The sequence below is a fragment of the Diadema setosum genome, chromosome 22 (genome assembly GCF_964275005.1).
Source record: "Diadema setosum chromosome 22, eeDiaSeto1, whole genome shotgun sequence".
In the NCBI taxonomy this organism is placed as follows: Eukaryota; Metazoa; Echinodermata; class Echinoidea; order Diadematoida; family Diadematidae; genus Diadema; species Diadema setosum.
This window is the reverse complement of record NC_092706.1, coordinates 424,572-434,877: the sequence shown is the minus strand read 5'-3', so window position 1 is coordinate 434,877 and position 10,306 is coordinate 424,572. Positions and strand designations below refer to the sequence as shown.

General features: G+C 34.7%; 1 protein-coding gene across 1 annotated transcript; it reads right to left on the bottom strand.

Moving 5' to 3' along the window:
• Positions 1-2,129: 2,129 nt before the first annotated feature.
• LOC140245093 (sulfotransferase 1C4-like) lies at positions 2,130-9,907 on the bottom strand. Its single transcript, XM_072324691.1, has 6 exons — positions 9,831-9,907; positions 8,946-9,073; positions 8,260-8,509; positions 6,414-6,508; positions 3,296-3,497; positions 2,130-2,239 (listed from the first exon to the last, which is right to left on the bottom strand). Exons 2-6 carry the CDS (start codon positions 9,060-9,062, stop codon positions 2,130-2,132), a joined length of 774 nt encoding a protein of 257 aa, XP_072180792.1. The 5' UTR covers positions 9,063-9,073; positions 9,831-9,907.
• Positions 9,908-10,306: the final 399 nt, after the last annotated feature.

Below are 10,306 nucleotides of genomic sequence, written 5' to 3'. Positions count from 1 at the left end.
GTGTTTAAAAGTAGTGATTGCAAAAATATGCCTTTATTTTACCATATCTGACTACTTGGCACATTGTTATCATGAACACTGCCATTTTACCATATACGATAAGTTCAATATAACAGAAGACGTTTGGTTTGGTGTGAATGATACCATTAAAAGTGAATTACAATTCATTGAATGTTGTATAATTGCATGCTGTTTTAACATTATGATTGCAAAATATGCACAATTTCACCAGTTCTGACTAATTGGCATATATCACTTTTCACAATTTCTAACTACCGCTAATTGACAAATATTCTACATTGTAACTATTGTTTATACTTCTTGATATAGTAGTACACATTCGGTTTTGGTAGGGACTGCATTATTTGACATGAGAATATTGTGTAATTGTTTGCTGTAAAACATTAGTTAGTTGACTAATAGGTGCAGATCAAAATGTGCAGAAAACAAAATAAATTTGAAGATTAAGGAAGGTAACTTTAAAGAGGATGTCCAGTCTAAAAATAAGTTAGTCTGATAAGAAAGAGTAAAATCTTACGATAAGTTTTGACTGAAATCGGATGAAAAATAAAAAAGTTATGAAATTTTGAAGTTTCGTTAATTTCTGCAAAACAGTTCTTGTGCAGTGGATATGAATATGCAAATGAGTGAGCTGACATGTCATACCCTCACAATTTTCCATTGATCGTGTAAAAAAAAAAAAAAGAAAAAAAAAATCAATGTTTCTGTCATTGAAGTCTGAGACATTATGTTATTCCTGGTTGAGTAACTTCAGAATAGTGATCAGTTAGATATATCAGGATTTGAGCCTTGGGCATAATTACATCTGAATGAAAAACTGGAAATTTCAAAATTTTATTTACAAACTATATGGCAAGTTGTGAGGGGATGACATGCTCACTTTGCCATGTGCATATTCATATCGACTTTTCAAGAACTGTTTCCTCAAAAATTAGCGAAACTCCAAAATGTCATAACTTTCTTATTTTTCATCCAATTTAGCTCAAAATTGTACCATTGAGCTCGTAATATTTTACTTTTTCTTATCAGACCCACTTATATTGGGTCTGGATTTCTCCTTTAATAGTTTTCATGGTAAACTACGCAGTATATACCAGGGCGTAACCTTCATAAAGTTGCCTAAAACAAAAATGATAAATTTGTGTCATTTAACAGTCGCCTTCATCGTGTCAGTTGGATGGTTTGCTTCTCTGCGAAATATTGTTAAATAGTTGGGGGTTTTTTTTTCAAACCATTTGGTTCTCTTCCAAGTTTTGTTGGCTTGTTTCTCTTTGGTCAAGTCAAGTGTGAGTGTATGTCTTTGTGTGTGTGTGTGTGTGTGTGTGTGTATGTGTGTAGGAGGGCGGATGAAAGTCAGTTACTGATTTTGAAATGTCGTTTAACTTTAACCATTTAACGCATTTTAGACTGATGCAACATTTGTGTTTGATTTGAACTGTATATGGAGAAAACAAGCATAAGGAAAATAAATTTTGACAAGGGCGCTTCGAAATGATTTCGAATTTACCGGGTTTCTCATGAAGACAAACTACCGTGGCACATACGTGTACCATACATGGCGAAGTTTGGTGTCACATGTATTATTAGATAGGACATGGGATTCAGTCTAGTGTTCAGTTGAAATTTTATTCATTTGAGTAATAGTTTATTGTCCATTCCTCCCCATTTCTCATTGTAATATGAACTTCCATAGGCTTTCCTCAGTATTCGGGATAGGGATGGGGTTAATGATAACAATCATTGTAAGTTAAGTATCTCGGAAGAGGCCATTTTCATGCTGTTCCAATGAATTTGCATAATGTCTTCTATATTTTCGTATAGAATATAGATATATGTTCCATGAGCATACAATGTTTATCAACGTACCATTCAAATTAACCAATTTACGAAATACACGGTGGCGTTCAATGGTTGCATCGACAGGCTATGGATGCCGTTTAACAAATACAGTGTATACATGTCCAAAGTTCGAAACAATTGTCGAACACAAATTCGCATTAATGTCACCCAATTCTGAGAACCTAATTAAAACGTATATAAACACGACAATGGTATCATAAAAGAAGCGTTGACAGCCTTGATGAAAAGAGAAATATCAACGATAAAGTTTATTCAAATTGAAATTCGAGCCCTGAGTCAGCCATTTCCTTGGCGTAGAGTTCGTCATATCGGCGGTTCTGTTCATCTGTGAAATAATTCTTCCAGTCTCCGATGACGCCTGTAAAAAAAAAAAAAGATAAACATGTATATCACAAGTAATTTACAATTATCATTTAACTTTGAAGATGCCACTTACAACAGAGGACAAATTTACAAACATCGTGCATCCCTCTATCACCAGCAGTCGCATAAGATTATCGAGAAATATCAAGTTTTTGTAGGGACACTGGTGCCTTTCCCCTTCACAACACTGATGTTCCCAGTAGCATCAACAACAACAAAAAAAAAACACAAACAAACAAACAAATCAAACAGAAACTAAAACAGCAGTGCAACATGCTACTTCAAAGTTTTATCACCGTATGGTCATAAGATAGAAACGATAACACTACTACTGATATTTTTTTATATTTTATTTTCCAATGTAATAATTCTTACTAAAGCAGGGTATCATTTCTACATTTCTTTCGTTATGGTATCCCACGCAGCATAACGAATAACAAAAACTGCATGTAATTTTCTTGTCACTAGCACTGTGCCCCAATTTGTTACTCTCTTGTTTATTTATTTTTTATTCCTTTTGACTTTCAGTGATATCCTTCATTCCTTATAATCCTTTCTTTGAAAGCAGGGTGATTTGTAACTACATGTACAATTGTACTTTTACTTTATGAAAAAGCATACGTATTTAGCTAGATCACAACATTTTAACCAACTTGAACAATAACTTTAAACCAGAAAAAATTGTTTTTAACCCCAAAAAAAGAAAATGTGAAGCTAAATACACCTGAAAAGATCTTACTCCCACAAACTGTGATATGCGTCGACAATGCACGCTGGAATGTATACGAGTTTTAGATGAAATGTCACAAAGACTCAACAGGTGCGATCGTTCATGGAGTATAAATCAGTTGCGTTACTCCAGTTTACCTTTTATGTGAGGATACCAGCTTTAGTTAATTGATTGCTAGTATAGTCGGAAAGGTAAAGGTGTAATTTTTATCTTCATGATGCAGGCGCACATGAAATGCCCGCCTTGGCGAAATGAGAAAAAGATATTTTGTCTAAAGGTTTTGGAATCATTACATGTGCAACCATTCTACAGCTGGCGTACCTTTCCTCATGAATGACGATCCAACTTTGGTGCTACTGTCTCTCGTAGTCAGGCCAGCTGGAATATAATGCCAGTCAGGATTGGCACTCTTGCTCTTCTTCATTGCACTGAAGGTGGAGGCCTCAACGATACGGTCTATGACGTCATCTGAGAGGGACTTCCCCATGAAGCTTGCCACCTGTTCTACCGCCCCACGATGATCCTGAAATTACAAGTTATAATGTAAATCGTAGCAATACTCCTGACAAAATTGATAATACCAGAATATACGACCTCTACGTCTAATTACGTCAAAGGAACATGCTATATCAGAACGCAGTCTATTTTCCACGTCATTCGAGAGGGCTGTTTCTCAAGAAAGAGTCGAGAATATTATGAACCACCTGCCTCCTTGATAGTACTTAGAAATTCTAAGAGAAACAATCATGATTATGAATATAATGATTGGTTTTCAATATGGAAAGCTCGTAGCACTTCTCTTACACTTATCTTTTCATCTTGTTTGTTTGATATGTGATGCAAAGTTACCTATTACATACTATAAAAGGGTCCAATCCAAATGTACGTTCACCTCTGTTGATGCCTTTTGGTCTGTATTTAACCAAATTACTAAATACTTCAAGAAAATAAGCATCATATTTTTAAAAAACATTTTTATCTTTTTTTCTGCAACCTGTTGTGCGCTAAATCTTCCAGATCATTTGTATCCTTATTCCACCTGTTAATACCATCCTCCTGTTACACTTCAGTTGAACAATATACACAAATATGTCTTTTCATTCATTGCAACACACACACACACACACACACACAAAATGCCAGAAACATTTGCATAGATAAAAAACACGACTATGTGATGCTGTTGTGGGAAGTGCAGGTAGTAATAGAAATGAATGGTTAAAAAAAAAGTACCTAAATAAAGCCATACAAATACATGGGAACCATCAACGCTTATCCACGCTTATTCAAACATCGTTCTCTTTGCACTAAATGATATTTTAAAGAATACATATCTTATGTAATAAGATATGTATTATCAGTTTATATGAAAACATAAATATTTTTTAAAGGGTAATAAGGAAGAATCGAATAATTACAGACCTATTTCTCTTTTGCCTAATATATCTAAAATATTAGAAAAGATAATATATTCTTGAGTTATAGAATTCTTAAATAGAAATGACATTTTGTCAAAATATCAATTTGGATTTCGCAAGAAACATAGCACAGCACATGCAATATTATCTTTCACTGAAAAAGTATCTCGAGCCATTGATAAGTTTCAACATACTGCAGGAATCTTCCTGGACCTCTCCAAGGCCTTCGACACGATTAACCACGACATTCTTCTTTATACCTCCTCTTAATACCTCCTCCTGTCAATACACAATCTTATGGTTCTAGAGCTTTTCAGTCAGCATCACCTCAACTCTGGAACAGTTTACCTGAATGCTTGAAACAAACAAACTCAGTAGACAAATTTAAATCAATGTTAAAAACGTATTTGTTTATTGAGTAGTATTATGACTGTGTCTCATGTCTTATACCGTTACTGAAACTGTACTTTCTTCTTCTTTCTCTCTTTCCTTTCCTCTTCTTCCCATTCTATTGTTTTCTTTTTCCCATAGCGCTTAGAGACATTTTATGTAATAACGCGCTATATAAATGTTGTGTATTATTATTATTATTATTATTATTCTTTATAAACTTAATCATTATGGCATACGTGGGAAGGCCTTGGAGTGGTTCAGAAGCTATTTGAAAGACAGAAAACAATTTGTTTGTATAAACAATGAAAAATCTTCAGCTGATTGTGGAGTTCCACAAGGAAGTATACTAGGGCCGTTACTTTTTATTATCTACATCAATGATTTTCCAAAATCTTCAAATGTTCTTTCTTTTATATTATTTGCAGATGATTCTAATCTTTTCTTTTCTCATTCAAATCCTCATACATTAGTTGATATTATGAATGTAGATTTGAACAAGATAATGTAATGGCTAAGAGCAAATAGATTATCGCTTAATTTGCAGAAAACAAATGTGATGTTATTTAGTAATACTCTTGATAAATTGCCACATGATATAATTTTTGAAAATGAAGTGGTAAAACAGGTTTATTCCGTTAGATTTCTTGGTGTAACTGTAGACAGTAAGCTTTCTTGGGAACAACATATAGATTGTATATGCCGCACAATTTCCAGTAACATAGGTGTAATTAATAAAGTAAAGTTTTGTTTTCCTGTTAAAACGTTGTTAATGTTATATTCAACGTTAATTTTACCTCATTTAATGTATGGAATTATAGTATGGGGAAATACACATTCAACTTATTTGGATAGATTATTTTTGTTACAAAAAAAAAAGCACTTCGAGTAATATGTAATACCTCCAAAATGATATTCCCATGCTGACGGATTATTTGTGGAGAATAAGGTTTTGAAAGTAAGGGATTTGTATTATTATTACCTTGGTCAATTTATGTACAGTTTGCATAATAATTCACTTCCTTTAGTTTTTGAAAATATGTTTAATAAGAATACAAATATTCAATATTCAATTAAATACCCCACTCGTCAAACAGAAGAGTATCACTTGGCCCAAAATTTTGGAATTCCCTCGAGAAAAATGTAAAAGATTCTATTAGTCTGAAATCATTCTCTAGTAATCTAAAGAAATATTTGATTAGCTCATATGCACCCCATGATTAGTTTGACTGTTTGGAATTGTTGTTCTTTTTTCTTCACCCTGCATCGAGAATGCTGACCTGCCCTTCGCTCTCTCTACTCCCCCCCCCCCCCTCCCTCTCTCTCTTTCCCTACTCTCTTCTGTGTGTGCACAATGTATGTGGATGCATACATGTGTGTGTACGTGCGTGTGTGTGGGTATGTGTATGTGTGTGTACTTGTGTTTATGTGTGTGTGTATGTGTATGTGTGTGCGTGTGTGTGTGTGTATGTGTATGTGTGTGTGTGTGTATGTGTATGTGTATGTGTGAAAGCGTATACTTCATGTAACCATCCGATTCGATTGAATGAAAACTGTATACTTTCAATGATTAGCTTGTACGGTACATGTATCGTTGTATTGTGTTATAAAGCCATGTATAATTATTATACCTTCTTCATATCTTCGTACTTGAGGAAGAGAACATTGGGATGATTTCTTCTTCTCCACCAAGGCAGGACGTTTTCAAACCAGGATCCGACTGGCCCTGAATAACAACATTTACCATCAAATTGTTTGCAACGATACGGTTAGAAAAGATAGATAAATTACCTTCATTATTTCTCATTTCGCTCCAAAATATTTAGATATTGCGGACTGCATACAGAATGTTCAGCCAAAGATTGAGAATTGCACTATTCAGGTACTATGTACAATGTTCCACAAAATATTCATACTACAAAAAAAAAAAAAAAAAAAAATCAACACTGTAGATTCAATTCAATTCAAATCAATCTTTCAATTTCCAAAAAATTTATAATACATTTAAATATAAAGCGATTACATCATAGATAAACAAACAGGGAAAACAGAGAAGGAACCAAGCGAGATTATGAAAGAAAGGTATAAGAAAAAAGAACATAAGCTCAGTACCATAGTCATGTGTCTGTACTTGGTAGGAAAATAATTTAATGTGCGTAAAAAGCAAAACAGACCCCACTCATGAGCTTACAGATATACTGAGATTACTGATGTTTGTATATAAGGAAGGTGTACTGTTGGTGTAGTTAACTATTTTTGTTTGAAAAGACACAGGAATGATTCATATCTAGATGACAAACAACAACAACAACTCTATATCTGTCTATTTAAGCTATCATGTCTCCACTGTAATCCCCGAAAATTTGGCTTGTATCCAGTGACCATAACCTAAATGATGATGATCTAAGATTTTGTCGTTGGGTTCAAAGCACGTGTTAAGTAAGGTCGATTATCAATCATTTCATGTCGATATTGGTTTCAAACAATATATCCTTTCATTAAAAACAGCTCGTAATGAGGGTGTAAATTAAAATTACCAGAAAACGTCTTTTTGAGGTCATATAACTCAAGTTCAACGGAATGTTAGATATTCCTTGCAAAATTACGTTTCATACGAAAGTTTCTTGTTTTTCCAACTCCGCAGCTGAGATGCTAATCCATGCTTTGATTTTTTCTCATTTTGATTTTTGAAATTCGCTGTCTAAATAAAGATGTCCAAAAACTTCAACAACTGCAAAATTATGCTGCCCGTTTTTTAACTTTTACTAAAAATGTCTAATTCCATATCACTAACTCGCCATTTCTTAACATTGGCTGCAAGTTAAAAAAAAAAAGATTATTTTTATATAGATGATGTTATTAGTACGTCATCCAGTTCATTATCTCTCCCTCACATGCCCTTTTCTTGCCAATGACACATACCCAAACACAGTATTGAATATAAGAAATACTCCTTTTCATATGCTGCAAGTATAACTATTCCATACGTCATTCATATTTACTCGATCAGCCTCCGCATTGAAGACATTTAAGAGACGTATGCGACAACACTGATTTCTAATTTGATATGAAATTACACCCATGGCACTAGCTATAGGTAGTTAGATACCATAGTATCATTCGTTTTTTTTTATGCTTTTTTTTGTATCATGTCTATGTTCACTTCCTTTTGTGCACACTTTGTTAAGTAAAGGATTTGCTTGTAGCACGGAATTAGACAACCCTGCTTTTAAAAAAGACAGAATAAATGAATGAATTAATGAATTATAAACAAATATATAGATAGATAAATAAATGATCTAATTAAGAAATTAATTGATTAATTCATAAGATAATTAATTAATTGATTAATGGATCTCATGGCTATAATTCTACACTTCCAGTTGGAATCATGTTTTGCAGCTTCGTTAGCATGCTACTGATTTCATGAGTGTATAATGTTTCTGTTGTACTAACCCCTAGACCTATACGTCTAACCTCTTCCAGCGATGAACAGCTCAAAGAATTCATCCCAAGACTCGTAGGACGGCATATACCGCAACGATTGACAGAAATGGTAGAGAGATACCGCGGAGTCCTTTGGATTCCTTGCAACGTAGATGACTTTTACTTTGGGGTTGTCGGACCTAATAGCCACAGGCAGCCAGTCGGGAAGACAGTGGGTCTTTAAAATCCGTGGGGATGGCATGTCTTTCGCATAGTCAGCCAGTGGCGGAGCTTTGCTGAGCTGAGGAAAAGTATTGTAAAAAGCAAAATTAATGAAAGTTCTTCAGTAATGAAAAACATCGGTTCACAGTATATGAGAAACAGTAGCATAATGGATAAATCAGATCTCAGAAAATAGTTGAGGAATTATTGGTTGATAAATGATATCAGATCGACAAGCCAAGGCTAATACGTGTTAAAAGGTTTCAACAAATCTAAAGTGCGCAGATATTATTATTAATCTTTTCGGGTTTTTTTATGAAAACATTTGAGATCTGCGTACTATTTTTTCAAAGTCTTCTAATAACTGTATGCACCTAATTCTCCTGTTTCCGTGATTTTTCACTTTCTGCTCAACGCGTTTGACTTTTAAGAAAGATGATGTGTATGAGGGTCTGTTATCCAACAGATAAAAAATCTAATAACGCTAATATGAAGACATTAAGAACGATACTTACATCAGTAAAATTCGATACGTCGACTATATCCAGAAAAGGAACCATGAGCATTACATGTCTCCCTTCTAATTTTGCAACGTTTCCCTCGTTAAGAACGAGCAGCATTATCAGCTGCATCCACGTGGTACCTGGTGGAAAAAGATATATAAAGTGTTATATTAGAAAACATTTGTTACACACACACATACAACAAAAATAAGAAAACAAAGAGATAGAGATATAGTACAAATCAAACAGTTATAGTGCTTTAATATACACAATTATAGTCTAATTAAGTTAAGCAATGGTTTATCCATGTTTGAAAGTTTGTTCGAAAATTAGGAAAACTAGATGCGTCTCCTCGTTAGATTAATAACCAAGTATACACGTGTATTTCCACAAAATGACACAATAACGCGCCCCTCCTGAGCTGAGTTGACTGGGAATCTTCTCATAATCATGTTGAATTAGAGTATGATTGCTATGTTGTGTTGTTTTAATAAAGGTGCTTGTTTATTGTCACAGTCGATTACGAAGGACATCATATCTGGAATACGCTTTAAATTCTAAGCAAAACACTCACAGATGGGCTTTTTGATACACGTGTAGGTGCGTGCCTACTGTCGACTCCAGATCCAGAGGCAGAGGGGGCCGCACCGGGTGTGCACCCCTCTTTATTTTTTGTTAAAACAAAAGAAATGAAAAGGAAAAATGAGATGAAACCCGGAAGTATAGCACCAGAAATATTGTTTACACCAACTCCTTACGAAATTCCTGATCCGCCCCCTTTACTGTGTATGCATTAATAGAAGTAACAACAGAAATACAGGTCCACCGTAGTATTTTGGTATCTGGTGAATATCAGCAGAGACGTACGTGTATACATCCCCCTCCCCCATGACTCACCTGACTTCGGATAAGTTATGACAAACGTGTCGTCGGGTCGAACTTCGAAATTTTCCAAAGCCGCTAAGGCGCGAGGGGTCATGTGGTTAGGTACAACCACACCTCGATATTCATAACATGTCTCCTTTACACCTGGAGGAACATCAGATGAAAAGATGGGCAGACCATTCTCAGGAATTCTGTCTGCTGTGAGTGATAAAAGCACAGAGCATGCAAGATGCTTTAACTAGAGTGCGTACTATTCACGTACGACTACTGACATTCAAATGCATCCTGTACCTGTGGTGCGACATGACCTAAAAAAATTATGTGATGTAGGCCTATGCTGTTTGGAAAATAGTTCCTGCTTAAACCACCACCACCACAACAACAACAACAACTTCTTGCAGCACTCTATGTATTACGATAAAGATATTTTTTCCGTATTCTAGCACTGTCATGCGCTTGGCTGCTAGAGAATTAGGACTAGACATCTG

Bases quoted from the DNA above. Each gene is read 5' to 3' on its own strand.
- LOC140245093 (XM_072324691.1), bottom strand. From the start codon at position 9,062: ATGCAGCTGATAATGCTGCTCGTTCTTAACGAGGGAAACGTTGCAAAA. The intron at 6,509-8,259 runs GTTAGACGTATA...GTTGTTATTCAG, and splicing joins GCTGTTCATCGCTGGAAGAG to GGCCAGTCGGATCCTGGTTT. The intron at 2,240-3,295 runs GTACGCCAGCTG...TTTTTTTTACAG, and splicing joins ATCGTCATTCATGAGGAAAG to GCGTCATCGGAGACTGGAAG.